This window comes from Danio rerio, chromosome 13 (genome assembly GCF_052040795.2).
Source record: "Danio rerio strain M-AB ecotype USA chromosome 13, GRCz13ab, whole genome shotgun sequence".
In the NCBI taxonomy this organism is placed as follows: Eukaryota; Metazoa; Chordata; class Actinopteri; order Cypriniformes; family Danionidae; genus Danio; species Danio rerio.
The window spans coordinates 27,882,420-27,902,500 of record NC_141033.1 but is presented as its reverse complement, the minus strand read 5'-3'; the positions used below and the strand labels follow the sequence as shown (position 1 = coordinate 27,902,500).

At 33.1% G+C, this 20,081-nt stretch overlaps 2 protein-coding genes across 3 annotated transcripts in view; both read right to left on the bottom strand.

The window, feature by feature from the left end:
* gsto2 (glutathione S-transferase omega 2) overlaps positions 1-3,434 on the bottom strand; it is a 7,345-nt gene extending 3,911 nt beyond the window's left edge. The window contains 4 exon segments of the mRNA NM_001007372.1: positions 1-186; positions 349-457; positions 3,174-3,241; positions 3,414-3,434. The exon segment at positions 1-186 is cut by the window's left edge and continues 37 nt beyond it. Of these exon segments, the coding sequence (NP_001007373.1) occupies positions 1-186; positions 349-457; positions 3,174-3,204 (326 nt within the window). The 5' untranslated portion in view covers positions 3,205-3,241; positions 3,414-3,434.
* Positions 3,435-11,331: 7,897 nt separating this feature from the next.
* gsto1 (glutathione S-transferase omega 1) lies at positions 11,332-19,907 on the bottom strand. Of its 2 annotated transcripts, none has more exon segments than NM_001002621.1 (7): positions 11,332-12,119; positions 13,175-13,281; positions 13,414-13,515; positions 16,048-16,270; positions 16,417-16,525; positions 19,551-19,607; positions 19,809-19,835. In NM_001002621.1, coding segments are annotated over 6 exon segments (723 nt in total). In that variant the 5' UTR covers positions 19,582-19,607; positions 19,809-19,835; the 3' UTR covers positions 11,332-11,968.
* Between the last annotated feature and the right edge of the window lie 174 nt (positions 19,908-20,081).

Sequence of the window (20,081 nt, the reverse complement as noted above, 5' to 3'; positions counted from 1 at the left end):
CTCTCAAACGGGTCAGACGGGAGCAGCTTCTTCTCAGGATAGACCTCGTCCAGGTACTCGCAGGTGATCGGAGACTCATAGATTACCTGACCACTGGAGGTTTCCAACACTGGCACTGTCCCAAAAGGATTCTTCTTCAGAAACCAATCGGGCTTGCTTACCAAATTGATATTGATAATGTCATGCCTGTTTAAAGGGAAATCAAATACAGATGGTGGTCATGCATGTAAAATATTGATTTTGCTTGATGCCAGTACACATCTAATGTTAATCTATGCTCTGTTATTAAAGTATCACATATACACACATTAGCTCCTGCATCTAAACAAAGGTTGCAATAGAACTCACTTCACTCCCTTGGCAGTGAGTACCAGCCTGGTTCTCTGAGCAAAAGGGCAGAATCTCATGCTGTAGAGCCGAATCTGACCATTCGGCACCGGTCCAGGAGCAGAACATTCTGTTTCACCAATGAGACGCAATAATGTAAAAATTTATATGCAAAATTGGCCAGGGAAAAACTTCCATGAATCAAATCAATATAAAACAAATGGTTAACTGCATCTGAAACAAAAGTTTGTTTTGATATTATATATGTGCGTGTACTATGTGTATATATAAATACACACATGCATGCAATTATTTGAGAACATTTCATTTATATTTAGATATAAAATATATAAGCATATGATACAAATCATATACAATTTGACATGTATAGTTGAAATCAGAATTATTAGCCCCTCTTTGAATTTCTTTTTTAAATATTTCCCAAATGATGTTTAACAGAGCAAGGACATTTTCACAGTATGTCTGATAATATTTTTTCTTCTGGAGAATGTCTTACTTTATTTCGGCTAGAATAAAAGTAGTTTTAAATTTATTTATTTTTTTTACCATTTAAAAGGTCAAAATTATTAGCCCCTTTAAGCTATATATTTTTTCGACAGTCCATGGAACAAACCACTGTTATACAATAACTTGTCTAATTACCCTAACCTGCCTAGTGTTGGAAAAAAGGAACTTATTTTTTATTACTTTTGTGTCTTTATTTTTATTAGAAAACTGTTTAGACTAACAACAGATTAATCAATCTTTTCTATTGTATCATACCACATCTTGACCTGACACACGTCCTCTTTTTTACTGTGTTGCATACTTTTTAGAGGAACTGCAAGTGGAAAAAGCAGAAAGAAAAAAAAATTAGGGTGGGGGCCCTTGTTCCAGACTGCTGTCTGGACATATCAAAAGTTGTCATGAAGCCTGTAGAAGTTGTGAAATATATTAAAGATGCTCATAATTGTTCAGTTCTGGTATGCAGAGAAGGGTTGCAGAAAGAGGAAGTATGTCTGGGGTACAAGAGCCAAAGGACAGCAAAATGACTGATATGTGACGTTACACCAAACTCCACCTGTTAATATTAGTTGTGTATATATGCTGAAGTCAGGAAATGTATGTTAGTTGCAAACCTCTTGATTCTTGTATTGCATTGGGGTAGCGTAACCCAAAGCTCTGTCATCAAATTATTCATTTGTATCTAATAAATTACTAATATTTTTGGCACTGAAGAAAACACTCTTCAGACCTTTTCTTATTAAACACGCATAGAATTGGCTTAATATTCCAACACTAGTTAACCTAATTAACCTAGTTAAGCCTTTAAAAGTCACTTTAAAATGTAAAGAAGTGTCTTGAAAAATATCTAGACAAATATTATTTACTGTCATCATGGCAACGATAAAATAAATCAGTTATTAGAAATGAGATATTAAAACTATTATGTTTAGAAATGTGTTAAAAAATCTTCTTTCCGTTAAACAGAAATTAGGGGGAAAATAAACAGGGAGGCTAATAATTCAGGGTGGTTAATAATTCTGACTTCAACTGTATGTACCAAAACTGTTTTGTCTAGTTTTGTTTGTATGCATGCGTGTATCATATATTCATAATAAACATAATACACACACACGTTTTTCGTCAAAACAAACTTTTATTTTGGATGCGATTAATCAGATTGATCTTTGCCCAGCACTAAAAAAATTTTGTGTTGAGTTTTTGTCTGGTTGGCTTAGTCCCTTTATTAATCCGGGGTCGCCACAGCGGAATGAACCGCCAACTTATCCCGCACGTTTTTACGCAGCGGATGCCCTTACAGCCCCAACCCATCTCTGGGAAACAAAGTTTTTAATTATTTATGAAAAATTATATTTTAATATTCAATTCCTTACATCAGAAAAAAAGTCAATAAAATAATGATAATATGATGCTAATGTCTGCTAACAGCTAAGTGAGGGAGTTTTGTGCAATCAAAAATTAATTATGGAAACAAGCTCAATATTTATGCAGATGGACATACGTTTTATTTCATTTATGTGTATTTTAGATACAACTGTCAAGACAATTTACCATGGTTTTACTATGCTAATGGTATTTGTAGTAAAAATTAAAAATGGCTATTATTGCGGTCAAGTTACAGCGCTCAGCAGTACAACCCTTTACAAATCTCTCTTTTAAATTCATATTTTTAATAGGAAGCTATGCAATACTACATTTGTGCATATACATTAGATTAGTTAGTACTGAAGCCAAATGTGGAGCTAATCTAACAAAATAACCTATGATAACGGTCCAAAACCTAGTTCAGCCAAATTTATGTTACAGAAAAATATTAAATACAAAATTGGAAAAAAGGGGGAAAACAAAAGCAAAAAAAGTTAAAAACTTTGTTGAAATATTGTAGGTTGAAAATTATTTTTATTTTTTGCAATATTTTGCTTGAATTTAATTGTATTATCTTTTAATTTCTAAATATGTTTGGTGGCTAAAATATTACTTAAAAACCTATCTATTTAATAAATCTGTTCTGTTTAAATGCACACAAAAAAAATAATAAATAAAATATATATATATATATATATATATATATATATATATATAGAGAGAGAGAGAGAGAGAGAGAGAGAGAGAGAGAGAGAGAGAGAGAGAGAGAGAGAGAGAGAGAGAGATAGAGATTCACTGAGAAATGGAGAAAAATATTGATTTTCAAAAGGGGTTGTACTCAATTATGCTGAGCACTGTACAACACGTTCAGTTAATACAATCATGTTTCTTTTTTGTAAGGAAAGTCACAGATCAAACAGTGCAACATTTTCTTTAATTTCCATTGCATTACTTACCTTTTCCGAGGCATTTTGGAGATGAAGCCATTGTAGTGGTCGAAGTGTTCTCTTGCAGAAGAGTCGTACTGTTGAAATAAACAATCGAATGGAAACAAACATGAGCGCGTTTTGCGGATAAGGATCTCAAGAAGAATGTGTTACATAACGCACTGAAAGGAGGAGAGGAAAATACTTTCGAGACTATTATGCCAAACATTTTACTAAAATCAAGCAAGCTTTCATTCGACGACAGCTTACCTGTTGATCCCTGTCAACCGTGAAGCTGAGAGGAGTGGAAGTGAAGTTTTTATAGAAGGAAAGGTGTGGCTGAAGAGTTATGACTCCTCCTCTTACATACAAACATCCATGTTACTTTCAAAATAAAGCACTGCTAGTCTACAAAATTAGTTCGTTACGTGTAGGAAAAGGTCTTTACTAAGGCATTGACAGTTATCTCGTATTAATTGTACAACAACTAGACAAACAACTCAGAAGTCTATACATCCTGGTGCGCGGTTTTACTGTACACCCTTCTGAATTTTGCCGTGTCATTTTACATGTACTGTGTCAACAATAGCTACTGTATCATGTGTGGTACTGCCAACATGACACTGCGCGGCTCCAAGATTACTTTTGTAGCTTTAACGTTACATTGTTCTTTCAGGAACTGTATCGTAAGCTAATACTTGTAATATTTATTATATTGTGACCAAGTTTCTTGCTAATTTTGTGTTCAAAACATTTTTCAAATACTTTCCAAAAATACATGATCAATGCAACTATAAAATCACTTTAATAAAATGTGTTTCTTCTTTATTATTAGACTATTTTATATTCAGTTTGTGAAAAAAATCAAGATGTTAAATACAATTGAAATGATTAAATTATTCTTTATTTAATATCTTTTACATTTATTTTTTGCTTTGTAATGTTTAATAAAGTTATAATTTGTTTATTGTTTTGATCATTCTGCTTTCAAAGCATTTTAGTTTAGTATGTTTGACATCATATTAAATAATAATTACAAAAGCATGAACCACCAAAAATAATTGTAAATTATGCAGGAATTCAGACTGGCCATTAAAAAAGTCATTCTATTTACACATTGACATATATATATGTTACAATTTATTATTAAAAAGGATTACATAATTGAGACAACAGTGTCATTTAAATTTTTGCAAGAGAGAGTAATATGGGACACCACCTGTCAAAAAGTTTGATTGACTGTAGACACGCCCCTTTTAGGTGGAACATCCGGTTTAAGTCCCGCTCCTTTTAAATATAAAATTAATAATTCCGGTAATAAGATTCTTATCAGTTTAATTAAAATAATAATTCCGGTAATTAAAGTATAATTCCGGTAATTAAATTGTAATTTTAGTAATTAAATTATAATTCCGGTAGATTCTTATCAGTTTAATTTAATTATTATTAATTACTGTAATTCGATTCTTATCAAACTATTTATGTTATAATTCTGGTAATTGTATTCTTAAATTAAAATTAAATATTATAATATTATTCAATAGATTTTATAATCAAATAAAAAAGATATATAGGCTGTTATTAAAACCATATTTTAATTATTGTAATAAATTCTATTTTAATTATTGCAATAAACTATATTATAATTATATACACTATTATATCATATTATATTATATTACATTATATACTCATATATTATATTATATTATAATTAATACAATATTAGTATCTCTCCTGTGATCTTGCCTGTGCTCTGGTTTGAACATACTGACTCCATGTGTGTGTGCCATGTATGTGTGTGTGTGTTGGTAATTTGAAAGGCGGTTGAAGGCTGCTTGCAGTGAAAGACAACATATTTCCTATATGTTGTTACAACATATTTCCTATGTGGTGTTAGGAAATAAGGTAAAATTGTTGACCATTAGCCAACAACCAGGCAGATGCTACAGAAATGATGACTCAATGTATGTCCTATATCTAAATAGTGTTGAGAAATTGCTGACACAACATACAACTGTCAGAATGTAACCCTATCGCTATGGAAGAAAAATAGGGCGACCACCTGATGAGAAGGGTTATGATGGCCCCTAGAAAAAGGATTACCAGAGTGAAACTGACAAATTTTCTTCATGAGAATAAACGATACGTGAAAAATGATTACGCTATGCCCAGTGAGCCCATTTGTCATTACTTATTTGACAAAAAGCTGCGCTCTGTTACCTTGTACATAACGGAATCTAGAGAACCACACACTCTGGAGGACCCCTGTCTGGTCCTAACGGTTAAAGAAAAACGGTTTATTCTACAAACATCCCTGGCTAGATGTCTGTAATTCTAAACAGGAGCCGTTGTTTATCGCAGAGTGGGATTCTGAAAGACCAAACAATCGGTTTCGAGTGGTTGGAAACAACTGTGAAAAGAACCCTGAAGACTGAATTTACATATTCTTATGCGATGACAAGACAAAGCTTTGTGAGCTTTCCAAAATAATACATGCTGACGAGCATAACGAATGATATGAAATGGTTCTTCCCATCCTCTGGAGAGACGCCGACAAGATGGATGACATTTTTGGATCCATAAACCAACTGTTCAAATGGTGTGATTTGAATGATCGATACAGAAATAATAAAGTTCTGTTGTTTCACCCCCAGAGGTTTGTGCGCCGCAGGAGGGATCATTCGCAACTGTCCTAGCCCATCTACTACGCGCATAAAAAGCCCTAATCTGCGAGTGACCACCGCATTACTACAACATGTCTCAACAACTCTCTATAGAATTTGTCATCTTCAAGCCCGAGGATACCAATTCTGACGACAAAGCCTTACCATGCTTTCCGAAATTTGGAACTTCAGCAATAGACCGAGACTTACCATGCTTTGATATACTCAAATCTTCTGAACCGGACAACGATGAAAAAAACTGGCTGGATAAATTTTGCACCGAACTAGGATACTGTAACCTGACATACCTGACCAACAAGTACAAAAAAGATGATGATGCAAAGTTTGACGTCACAGACGGATGTTTCTGCACTTCAGGTTTCAAGATCATAAAAGCTCTGATCACGGTGCTCACGCAGCACATCATCGATGCTCAGCTGAAAAAGTAATGTGAGGGGTGTTTATCAACCACCCTAGCCAGCTGCAATACACATGCCTGTTTGAACCATCACCATTCTACTTCGACTCACACTTTGGAACACTCGTCAATAAATTGATCAAACCCGAGTTTCACACCGCTGTGTCGCAGGCTATGATGCATGTTGGCTTAAAGTCGCAGCCTCAGATGATCCACGGAACAGTCCTCGGCATTCTACATGAATTGAGGGGCGAACCATTCATCGTCGCAAGACTGGAAGACATCAGGACCAAGATTCTGGACGACTCCTGTGAGAAAATCGACAGCCACGATGTCGATTTCTGGCACCGCAGCGGCTAGACCTCGAATCGGCTGAAACTCCACAATGGGAAATACATGTAAACCTAGTAAGATACTTGAAATTTTTTTAAAAGAGTACTACAAAAATCAGTTAAATGGTCATTTGTGTAAAGTCATTAACGAATGACGAATGATGACCGATTATCTCGGTCCAGACGAGTGGCAAATTTCAAGAATGAAATAAAGATTGTGAGAACTCTGGATAATTCATGGGACATTATACTTAATGTTTGTGTTAACAGCCCTGAACCAACCTGTTTTATGACTAGAAGAGTTCTAGATGCTGTGTCTGAATTATCTGATCAGAATGGAGTCGGTGATGTCCTCTGTATGACTACCTATGTGTTGGATGTATGTATATTGCTGATTGAAAAAAATGATGTTGATGACATATCTGAAATTGTTTAATCTTTGGTCACTTACATTCTAGATAAAAACATGTCATCTTGTGTACAATTTCTTTGCTACCTAGACAGTTAATAAAGTCGTTATGTAACCAAGTTTTCTGATTTTATGTGATGTATGATTTCTTGCTTTAAATAAAAAGACTCGTACCAAAAATGTTTAGCATTATTCTTTAAGAGTCGGCAAAACAAAAAAATTTCTGATATTATGAAGAAAGTTTATTATGATCCATCAAACCCCGGCGCTTTAGGCGGTAAAAAACGCTTAAAAGATGCCGTGTTTAAGGAGAGTGGAGTCCGCCTAAGTGATAAACAGGTATCAGCCTGGTTGGCTGGGGAAGATGCTTACACTTTACATAAAACAGCACCAATAAAATACAAATGGAATAGAGTTGTGGTACATGGCGTTGATACCCAGTTTCAAGCAGGCCTCGTCGATATGTCAGCCTATTCTACGGAAAACAACGGTAATAAATTTATGCTGACTTGTATTGACGTATTCAGCAAGTATGCGTGAAGTCGGGTGTTGAAGAATAAGAGCGGAGTCGAAGTTACTAAAGCATTCGAGTCTATACTCGAGGAGGGTCGAATTCCGCGGAAGTTACAGACTGACCAGGGAAAGGAATATTTCAACAAACATTTTCAAGATCTTATGAAAAAACACGATATTGATCATTTCGCAACGGCTTCTGATTTAAAGGCCAGCGTTGTGGAACTTTTTAATAGAACTTTAAAATGTAGAATGTGGCGTTTTCTAATTGCTACTGATTCCTGGCGATACATCGATGTCTTACAAGACATTATGACAGGATACAACAACAGCTATCACAAGACTATTAAGATGAGGCCCGTCGATGTCTGCAAAGAAAATTAAGCTACGGTGTTTCAAAACTCTTACGGTAACATAAAGATTTAGAAACCAGTGTTCAAATACAACGTTGGTGACGTAGTTAAGATTTCTAAAGTAAGAGGTCCATTTGCCAAAGGTTATGAACAGAACTATACCGAAGAATTCTTCACCGTTTCTGAATGTATTCCGCGTCAACCAGTCCGAGTTTTTTTATGAGCAAGAGATACAGAAAATATTTGTGAATAAAAACAAATCATTCAAAGTGGAAAAGATTTTAGGTGAGAAAAAGCAAGGTCGGTTTACACTTGTTTTAGTAAAATGGTTAGGATGGCCCTCGAAATTTAATAGCTATAGACAAAAAAGCTCTGATGGATTTGCAAAAACCTTAATTTACCAATTTCTTTTTCATGTTATTTATTATTGTTCAATCTAGCTTTGCATAACAACGGTTTTACGTTAGGCTCCCGTGCAACGCTTCTTTATCTGTTTATCCTGAAAATCGTATATCTAGTAATACGACTAATTTGGCTAAAACTATACACCTGAAGGGGGAATGGGAAGTAGGTCTCGCTGAAATTGAATATCCTAGAAGTTGGTAGTTTAATTACCGGAATATAATTTAATTACATTAATTATTATTTTAATTAAACAGATAAGAATCTAATTAACATAATTATTAATTTTATATTACAAAGGGGCGGGACTTAAACCGGATGTCCCGCCTAAAAGGGGCATGGTTACAACCCATCAAACTTTTTGACAGGTGGTGTCCCATATTACTCTCTCTTCTGCAGGGTGTTGTTCATTTTAACATGTTAAATTTATAAATATGAGCATCCATACCTATTAGATCATGTTTTTTTATTTAATACTCCTTGTTTATTTTACTGGTTAGTGTGGGATTCTTGCAAAGATTTTATTTGCTGTCTAGCAAATGAGTCAGCCTGTCAGTTAGTCAGCATAGAACTTTCTGGAAACAAATAATTCATAAATCTTCTCTCTGTCATAGCTATTACGACATTGACTTGACTAAACGGCTGTTGTGCACAGTCATGCTTACCAATGCTGTAAATATCTAAACGGTCACTGGCAGACGTCCACTGTTATTTTTTATTAGTTCTATTGTCCTCATTAAGGTGGAGCCCTTCAGCAAACATGACTTGATAGAAACCTGGCCACTATACTGTATTGCAGAATCAACAGACTTTACACTGACTACTGCAAGAACAAACAAACAGCCAATAGTTACTCTTTTGGGACGAAAACGATAGCATTTATTTGCTTTATTTATTTTTTAATGACATGCACCATAGCAGTATTAATGGTCTGTATGCAAATCTTAAAGTAAATCATTCTGCACACGTAATCTCACTTGATTTATGTGCTTATTGTCCTGCTGTTAAACCTCAATGATACTCTTTCCTCTTCTGCAGATTGTCACAATTATTTCTGAAAACATGCTGTGTGATTTGTGATTTAACACAGTGGTGGACACATTATTAGGGCTGTTAAGACTAATATTGGAGGTTAAGTTCCAGACCGGTGTGATACGTGATCTACTGAGATAATAAAAACCTTGTAACCCTGGAGCAGAGGGATTAGTGCAGTTAACGCACGTCAATAAGCACAACAATACACACTGGGATATCTCACATGGGTTTAAAATAGATGATCAGTTCTGACAAAATATTAAACACTGTAGTCTATTTCAAGCATGTCTTTTCATGAGAATGTTTTTATTTGGTTTAAAATTAATAAATCTGTGATTTCAGTTGTTAAATAAATGTATGAAGCAGTGTTTAGAATTAATTTCCTAAATTAATATTTAATCTTTTAAATAATTAATTAACTCAGACTTCACTCAGGCATCACTTAATTATTTGGCGAATCAACATTATTAAATGGATCTTTTGGATGAATCAATGACTCAAAAACATCAGTTGATTTCAGAATGAATCTTTTGACTAATGATTAAATGACACACATTAAGAAGTCAAATCACTGGATGAATCAGCATTTCTATATGAATGTTTTGAATTAATGATACAATGACTCTCTCATAAAGATGTCAATTCATTACTTGATGAATCAGCATTTCTTAACGAATATTTTGACTTAATGACTCTCATAAATGTCAATTCATTATGGGATGAATCAGCATTTCTAAATGAATCTTTTCAATGAATGATTTAATAACTCGCTCATAAAGGCACAACTTTTGTTTTTGAATGACTCTTGAATTAATGTTTAAAATGACACCCATAATGAATAGAATCAATTCATTAGTCGATAATCCGACATATCATGAACAAATCTTTTGAATAATGATTACTGGATGAATCAGGATTTCTGATAGACTCTTGAATTAATGATTGAATGACACCCATATTGAATGATGTAAATTCATTAGTGGATGATCCGACATATCTGAACAAATCTTTTGAATAATAATTAAATGACTTGCAAATTAAGATGTCAAATCTTTATGAATCGGCATTTTTGAATGAATCTTTTGAATTAGCATTACAACGACTCTCATAAAGATGTTAACTCATTAATGAATAAATCAGCATTTCTAAATGAATCTTTTTATTAGAAGATTCATCTGCTCGCTTATAAAGGCACAAGTTTCCTAATTACTGGACGAATCAGCATTTCTAAATGAGTCTTTAGAGTTAATGATTGAATGACACCCATTAATGAATGATGTCAATTCATTACTCAATGAATCATCATTTCCTAACCAATCTTTTGAATGACTTAATGAATCACACATAAAGATGTCAATTTATTACTAAATAAAGCAGCATTTCTAAAAACCTTTGAATTAATGATTGAATTACACCCATAATGAATTATGTAAATGTATTAGTGTATGAATATAAATTTCTGAATGAATCATTTGAATAATTTCTAAATGATTTACACATTAAGAAGTCAAATCATTACTGGATGAATCAGAATATCTGAATGAATCTTTTGAACGAATAATACAATAATTCTCTTATAAAAATGTCAATTCATTACAGGATGAATCAGCATTTCTGAATGAATTTTTTCAATGAAAGAATTATCAACTCGCTTATAAAGGCACAACTTCCCTAATTACTGGATGAATCAGCATTTCTAAAAAGAATCTTTTGAATTAATGATTCACTGATACCCATAATGAATTATGTCAAATCATTAGTGGATGAATCAACATTTCTGAACAAATCTTTTGAATACTGATTAAATGACTCACAAATTAAGATGTCAAATCCTTACTGGATAAAACAGCATTTCTGAATGTGGCTTTTCAAATCAACAATTGAATGACACCCACAATTAAATCAATTTAGTACTGTATGAATCAGCATTTCTAAATGAATCTTTTGAATGAATAACTCAGTAACTCACTTATAAAGACACCACTTGCTAAATAACTGGAACGATCAGCACTTCTGAATGCACGATTCAATGAGTCACTTATAAAGACAACAATTCATTATTTGATGAATGAGTGCTTTTTTTAATGATCATCTTGAATAAATTGTTAAATGATTTACTCATACAGACTTCATTTGCTTTATTCCTAGAAATAGAAAAATAAAGGTGTTTAACAAAAACATCTGAATGATTCAAAGACAAATACAGTTCAATCACACGTTGTGAGCAATTGCCAAAACGTCGTAAACAATACAATCTTTATTTCAAGTAACATAAAAAAAAAGATTTACTGTTAGGAACACAACCATAGATATGTAAACCCATAAACCTTTAGTACCACAGAAATAACGATCAACACAACAACTGCTCTGTCTGTGTCAAAAGCTGAATCTGAATGCAGTCCACTCTTTAATCATGTCAAAGTGTAATAGACATAGGTGAATCAATGTTATTTAAAGAATAAAGTTCAGTTCAGATTTTGAACTGAACTTACTAGATTCACATCTGCTTTTTAAGAATAAAGTGTAGATTTACACACCACCAAAAACCTGTCACATGAAGGATGAATAAACAGTTAAGAAATTCTCTTTTCAGATTAATTGTGATCAGATTATAAAAGAATGTATTTCATGGCAAACATCTGTTTAAACAGCTTAACAGACAATAAAGGCATCATTTACCAGACAAGATTTATTTATTTATAAACCGTAATCATAATTTGGGTTTCCCTCCATGTAGGACTTGTAGAAGACCATGTAGGTTTCTGTGCTAAACATCGTAGCTTTAACAGTGGGATCCTCCATCATGCGCTCGGTCCACTTCTTCAGCTCAGGTGTGCCGTCCAAGCAGCTGAAAATGATGAGGACACATTGCAGATTGGGATTTAATGATTTTTATACTTCACTAACAGGATATTTATTCAGTTTAAATTCTCAAATTAAAATCTTATAAATTTCAAAATTCTATATTATTTATTTCACAAAACAATTCTAAAGACAAAAACACTAACATAGCCCTTGAACTAAACCCAACACAAGCTCACAGCAATTTGTTACTTTTTGATTTTGTGGCTGATTTGTATAAACTTGTACAATCTCATGCGTACAGTTTAGTATGGTTTGCTTATTCCCCAATGACAGATGGGTTTATTTTAATATAAAATGTTAAAAATCTCAAAATTCTTTATTAATTATTAAGTCTATTAATAAAAACACCAACATAGACTTTAAACCAAACCACAATTTATAGTCTCCAGGGTGTAAAAACAAATATTTTTTATGAAACAACCCATGAAACTCTTTTTATTATAAATAAAAAACATCAGAGCAAAATCAAAAATAAAGCATATTTAATATTAAATCTTAAAAATCTTAAGATTCTATATTAACTATTTTGCAAAACAAGTCTACAGAAAAAAACGCTAACATAAACTTTAAACCAAACCATAATTTATAGTTTTTAGGGCCTAAATTTAACATTGTTTTATGAAACAACCAATGAAATTATTTAAATTGTTAAAAATCTGAAATAAATGATATTTTGTATTATTGGCAATTATAAACACTATAATAATAATTTTATTATCATAAAGAACAGTAAAATGATAATTACGCCTGTTTTTTTGTTTTGTTTTTTGCTTTAGGAGGATTAAACCACACAGCTTTTATTTTGGCAGAAAACCAGAAAAAAACTTCTCTTTTGAAATGTGTCTACTTTGCTGACAACAACTTTATAACCTAAACACTGGCCATTCCACATGCTCAACAGCCAACTGTTCATTCTCTTTGGTTTATTTTACGCCTCAATTTTTTATTCAATTTCTCTTTGACTTGTGCATTAAATAAATGTGAATTAGTAATAATAATAATAACAATAATAATAACAATAATAAAGAAATAACATACTGCTTCAGATTCATCGTCTCCAGCCTCTCAAACCATGGCCACATCATGTAGTCAATCATTGTTATTGAATCCCCTCCAAAAAACTTGCTCTTCTTCTTGAGGAGGATCTGACAAACGCATTAAGCAGAGAAAGCACACATTTAAAGAAGTGAAACTGAACTCAATCGAAATGCCCATCATGACATTAATTAGAAACCTTTATTCCACTCATGTATGGCATTACTGCTATGTCAGCTAACCTCATTGAACTGAGAGAGTTTGTCTTTAAGTTCTGTTTCAAGTGCAGACACATCCTCTCCTTTCGTCCTGTTCACGGGGATCTTATAGAAGTAGGGAGTCACCTAAAAAACACATTTGATGATATTTATTAAAGCATTCATACAAGCTAAATCATGACTCAATACAGTATTGCAGATACACTTCAAGATTTTTCTATTCATTTTCTTTAAACTGGAACACAACATGTATCATTTACAGCACAGGTTTAGTTCCAACCCTGATTAAACACACCTGATTAAACTAATTAAGTCCTTTAAGTTTGTTTGAAACCTACAGGCAAGTATGTTGGAGTTGGGTCGGAACTAAACTGTGCAGGGCTGCGACCCTCCAGGAACTTAGTTTGACAGCCCTTATTTACAGTAGCTTATCGTTAAACTTTTTAAAGTAACATTTTCCAACATTTTGTGCTTTAACTAAAGAAGCTACCTACATGGCATGTCTAAACCCAAACTTTATGTATTTTTAGCAAATTAAAGTTTTAGAAAAACTATAGTCATATTTTTAAAAGTGAATGAGAGACTCAGTGAAATGTCACAATCACAGAGTTGACGAATACTTAATCAACCATTGGTTTATTCTAAACATGTTGTACAAAATAATGAGAGAACAATAATGACATGCCTTATTGTCTTCCAGAGATCCCTGGCAAAGTGAGTGACATCGCTTGGAAAAGTCACATACATTTTCAATCAGTTTTACGTTTAAGGGATACAACTGAGTTTGGAAGTTAATGAGATTTTTTTTTTTAAAGATTTATTTTTGGCTTTTCTGCCTTTATTAGATAGGACAGTATTGAGACAGGAAGCAAAGTGGGAGAGAGATAGAGAGGGGGTAGGGTAGGGAAAAGTCGTCGAGCCGGGATTCGAACTCGCGACGCCCTGACGTGCTATTGCACTATTTGTCAGCGCTAACCACTAGGCTATTGTGCCGACGTTAATGAGAATTATTATTTATATTATTTATTAAATTACCCAAAAATTGTACTTTATTAACATCTATCCTTACCCAAACCCTCACAATGACATAAACAATAATTAAACTGAGTATTATTTATATTATTTATTAAATTACCCATTAAATTGTATTTTATTAACAGCTACCCCAACCCTTACAGTAATATAAAAACAGTAATTATACCGATAATTATTCATATTATTTATTAAATTACAGAATAAATTGTATTTTATTAATGTCGACCCTTCCCAGTACTAAGGGCATCTGGTGCATAAAACATATGCTGGATAAGTTTGGGGTTCATTCTGCTGTGGTGACCCCTTATGAATAAAGGGACTAAGCCGAAGGAAAATGAATGAATGAATAAATAATGTCTACCCCAACCCCAACCCTCTCAGTACTGTAGAAACAGTAATTAAACTGAGTATTATTCATATTATTTATTAAATTACCCATTAAATTGTATTTTATTTCCAGCTACCCCAACCCTTACAGTAATATAAAAACAGTAATTAAACTGAGTATTGTTCAAATCATTTATTGAATTACCTATAATAAATTGTATTTTATTAACATCTACCCCTACCATCACAGTAATATAAAACAGTAATTACACTGAGAATTATTCATATTATTTACTAAATTATCCATTAATTTGTATTTTATTAACGTCAACCCCAACCTTTACAGTATTGTAAAAACAGTAATTAAACCGATTATTATTCATATTATTTATTAAATTACAGATTAAATTGTAATTTATTATTGTCACCCCAACCCTAAACTCAACCCTCATAGTAATGTGAACACAGTAACTGTTGTTGTACGGTAATTGTATTATTGTAACAATTGAAATAATTCTCGTTAACTTCTGACCAAAGTTGTCTCCCGTCAAGACTTTACCATGTTTTATAGATTGTTATGCCTTTTACAACCCATGTAACAGAGTAGACCAAAATGTACGGACAGAAACAAACATTTTCATCATTACTAACATTTCAAACACAGAAAATAGATGTTTCTTGCATATGTTTATTTAACTTATTTTAAAAAAAAATTAAATGTTTATGATAACTGAAACTGAATGTTAGATTAAAGAGGCTGTTTTAGTTTTGGAAAATGAATAGAAAGTTTATCTAGAGCCCTAGCATGCCCAAACTTTTCTCCTGCAGAGTTCCAACTCCAAGTGGACACTTAATTTAGCTAATCAGGCTTTTACTAGGGGTGCTTCTCAATTCTTATATGTGCATTCTCGCTTCCTTTCCTCGTGTCTTAGCTCTACCCCTTCAGGATGCTAAAAACTTCAGCAAAGGATCCACCAGTGTATCCTCACTCATGCCTCCTCAGGAAGCCTCCTCTCTCCTCCATCCTCGCGGTGCAATTAGAAAATTGAGATATCCTACAACACGGCTGAGCGATTTTCAGGTCGTATGATGGAGGACAGAAGAGTGAGGAAACGAGGAAGGATATTAAGAAGCATTATTTATATACTAAAAACTTCCTTGCAGGTATGTTGAAGCAATTTGGAGCTAAACTCTGCAGGACAACGGCCCTCCAGGACCGAGTTTGGGTGGATCAAATTGGTAATCTCTAGAAATCAGCCATATGTAATATCTGTGTGAAAATGGATTGGGAAAGACCTTTGAGAAAAGCTCCAGCAGCATTCTCTGTTGCGCCCTCTCAAACGGGTCAAACGGGAGCAGCTTCTTCTCAGGATAGACCTCGTCCAGGTACTCACAGGTGATTGGAGACTCGTAGATCACCTGACCACTCTGAGTCTCCAGCACTGGCACTAAACCAAGGGGATTCTTCTCCAGAAACCAGTCAGGTTTGTTCTTCAAATTGATGTTGATGGTGTCGTATCTATAGCAACATACACACTTTTCATAGAGGGCTTTCACTCCAAACATAGTCTTAATTATTTATTAATTTATCTCATGCACACCTTTAGCACAACAACAACAATTAAAAAACACTACTGTACACACTGAGTTAGTGTTTGTACTCACTTTATTCCCTTGGCATTGAGCACCAATCTGGTTCTTTGGGCAAACGGGCAGAATCTCATGCTGTAGAGCCGAATATGGTCCTTTGGCACTGGACCAGGAGCAGGACTTCCTGTGGCACAGTTTAAACAAAAAACTAGTCAGACTTGATCTACCAATTTCTGTGAAGACAATGATCATGGCATTATGAGTTACTGTCTACAGCAGTGGTTCTCGAACTGTGGTACATGTATCACAAGTGGTACGCAGGCTTCCTTCTAGTGGTATGCGGAGGAATGGCTGAATAAATCAAGTAAAAAAAATTTGCACACTTTTAACCCTTTGATGCGTACAATAACAACGATGTGATCAGGAAATTGATTTTAATAGGCTAAACTTTTTATTTTACTTTCATTTTTCTAATGTTTGTTATGTATTTTATTATTTGAGGTTATTTTCCTCCCCATACTTGTAACGGTTGTTGGGGGTGTATCACATATTTTTTATATCCCAATGTTGACAGGTACAGTTTAATCACTTGCTTCTCTGACACGCATAGCCTACTCTTACGAAAAGTAAGCAGATCTTTGGATTGTAAATCCAATTCATATATTTAAAATACAAGTTAAAGTTTAGATTTTAAAGATATACAAATAAGTCATATATACATGCAACATATATTTCAAAATTTATGAAAATAAAAATTTATTTATTGAATAAATTGTATTTTAATAATTTTGACCCTTCCCAGTGCTGAAATGCAGCTGGAAGGGCATGCGCTGTGTAAGACGTGTGCTGAATAAGTTGACGGTTCATTCCACTGTGGCGACCCAAGATTAATAAAGGGACTAAGCCAAAAAGAAAATGAATTAATGAATGGATGTATGATTGTATATATATTACACTAATTGAATGAAGTTATGTACTAGATGAATATAAAATATTAAGAGACGTAAATTAGTAAATGAAAAAAAGAAGATAAGACCTTGATAAAAGTGTACTTCAATGTCTGTCTTTCTACCGTACTTTGGGATGTATTTAATTAGATTTTTTCGTCGTACATTTCTACCATGATTTACAGAAGTCACACACTAAAATACAATTTAATGTGATAATAGCTTATACCCCAAGATATCTGGTCAGGATTTATTTAGATTACAGATGCCCAAACTGGGGCCTGCGGGCCAAAGTTGGCCCATGGTAACCTTTGATCTGGCTCGCCATCCCATCGCCAATCCCGAGATTGTCAGTTCAAATTTAATGTAACTCTTTGTTTTGTTGTTTCAATAAAATGGTGTAAATGAATCAGAGGTTGTTTAAATGTATATACTGTCACCCAACAATGCAAAGACTTTGGTGAGCAAACCAAGTCAAAGGCAGATTCTGCTTGACTTGTGTATTCAGCATTGAACTTCACTGTGTTTGGTACATTTACCTTCAGCCCAAAGCTCTCAATGATATTAGGTTTTTGGCCCTTCATATGAAAAAGTTTGGGCACCCCGGATTTAGATCAAGAATTATTTAGATGACATAATAAAAGACTTTGTTTCAAGAAGCACCGTGGAGCCCAGTTAAAAATAAATTCTTGTCATCTTGAATTCAAATGAATTTAAAATGAATTGTCATTTGAATTCTTGTCATTTTGCTTTTATTATTAGGCAAGAAGACTTCAGTCTTTTAAACTATCACAACAAATCATAATAAATTCAGGTCAGAATAAGAAAGTTTCATGTTTAAAGAAATGTATTTGTTATGCTGAACTGAATTTCTTTACAAAACATTTGAAATAAAGTAGTCTCTATGTACAGTTGATGTCAGAATTATTAGCCCCCTTATGAAATTATTTTTCTTTTTGAAATATTTCTCAAATGATGTTTAACAGAGCAAGTCAATTTTCACAGTAAGTAATGGAGAAAGCCTTATTAGTTTTATTAATTATTATTATTAATTTTAATAAAGTTTTATTATTAACTTTTTTTCGTTTTAATGTTTTTAAAAACCATTTTAGGGTCAATATTATTAGCCCCGTTAAGCTATATTTCTTTTCAATAGTCCACAGAACAAACCATCGTTATACAATAACTTGCCTAATTACCCTAACCTGCCTAGTTAACCTAATTAACCCAATTAAGCCTTTAAATGTCACTTTAAGCTGTATAGAAGTGTCTTCAAAAAACATCTAGTCAAATATTATTTAATGTCATCATGGCAAAGATAAAATAAATTAGTTATTAAAAAATGAATCATTAAAACTATTATGTTTAGAAATGTGTTGAAAAAAAATCTCTCTTTTAAACCGAAATTGGGGAAAAAAATAAACAGGGGGGGGTTATAATTCAGAGGGGCTAATAATTCTAATTGCAAATGTATTTAAAATGACTTCTGTGAACATTTTATTTGACCCAGACACCAAAATAGTGTCTCTGGCTCATATTACTGTATATTATCTGTCATTATTTATCTCATGTTATTACACAGTTACAAAAACTAGTATACAGTATTATGTAAAAATAGAGTGTCTTGTAAGTTAACTCTTAAGTTGAGGTTGACTGTGATATGATTATATGATATAATAATTTTCTCATCATTTACTCACAATAGACCTGTATAAACTTTTAAGAAATTCTTTCAAATTAATTTATGTTTGAAACAAAAAATGACAATCATGAGAAATGTTGAAAAAAACATTCATAGTAGAAAAGAAATATTATAGAACATTCTTCAGTATATCTTCCCTTGTGTTCAACAGAAAAAACAAATTCCACTGAAATTTCAGAAATCAACGATGCAACTTGTTACAGATTCCTAGAAAACTGCAGTCCTCACTGTCATGAAAATCACTGAAAATATGAAGTGATTTTATGATTTCATAAGAGTGCAGTGTCATGCTGTGGTCATAAATGTTATGTCACATGGAGGTGTCAAGCTAACACGGAGGTGTACAATGAAAACAACTGGAACCGTTTCTTAACATAACATGATACACAAATCTGGACATGCGTAAAGAGGTTGGACTACATTTTTGAAGGATGTTATGTAAACAGTGTATTGTAATCACAACACAATTATTCTTAGTCGCGGAACCCGCAGTAAACTCAGGACAGACACACACACACACACTAAAATGCATTCATAATCTAAATTAAGAAATTTCTTACCTTTCCCAAGACATTTCTGAGATGCAGCCATTATTTTATTCAGAGAAACCAAAAGAACTGCAATGGTTGAGAAGCTAAAGTTAAATACTGCAGGTACACTTGATTAATTTGACTGCATTTCTTAATTATTTAAATAACTTAGCATTTCATGTAACAATGGTTTTGCAGCATTTTTTAATAATTATGTAACAATAATTCTGTCATTTAAAATATCATACATTAACTTCAACTTTAAGCAGTAGTTAACTGAACACTTACCTGTCTAAATCAATGACTGTGCCACAAATTTCGAAGATGAAAGGGAAGTTGGTGTATTTATTGGTGATTTATAGCCATAGAGGGCATGTCTTATGATCTAATGACGAAACATCAGACGCTTCTTTATTTCAAAATAAAAGTCGTCTATGAAAAGATGAGCGCAGTCTGGAAAATGATTTTTAATCAACCGAACATCCTTAATTTCTTATAATGAAAAAATAATGATAATAATAATAATATGATCACGAATCGGGCGACAAGGCGGCTCAGTGG

What these genes read in the sequence shown, in the direction of transcription:
- gsto1 (XM_087277793.1), bottom strand. Translation starts at nt 16,475, where the DNA reads ATGAGATTCTGCCCGTTTGCCCAAAGAACCAGATTGGTGCTCAATGCC. An exon ending in CTCAATGCCAAGGGAATAAA is followed by an intron (nt 16,271 to 16,416) that starts GTGAGTACAAAC and finishes ATGTTGCTATAG; the next exon opens with ATACGACACCATCAACATCA. An exon ending in GAGACGATGAATCTGAAGCA is followed by an intron (nt 12,120 to 13,174) that starts GTATGTTATTTC and finishes CATCATTTTCAG; the next exon opens with CTGCTTGGACGGCACACCTG.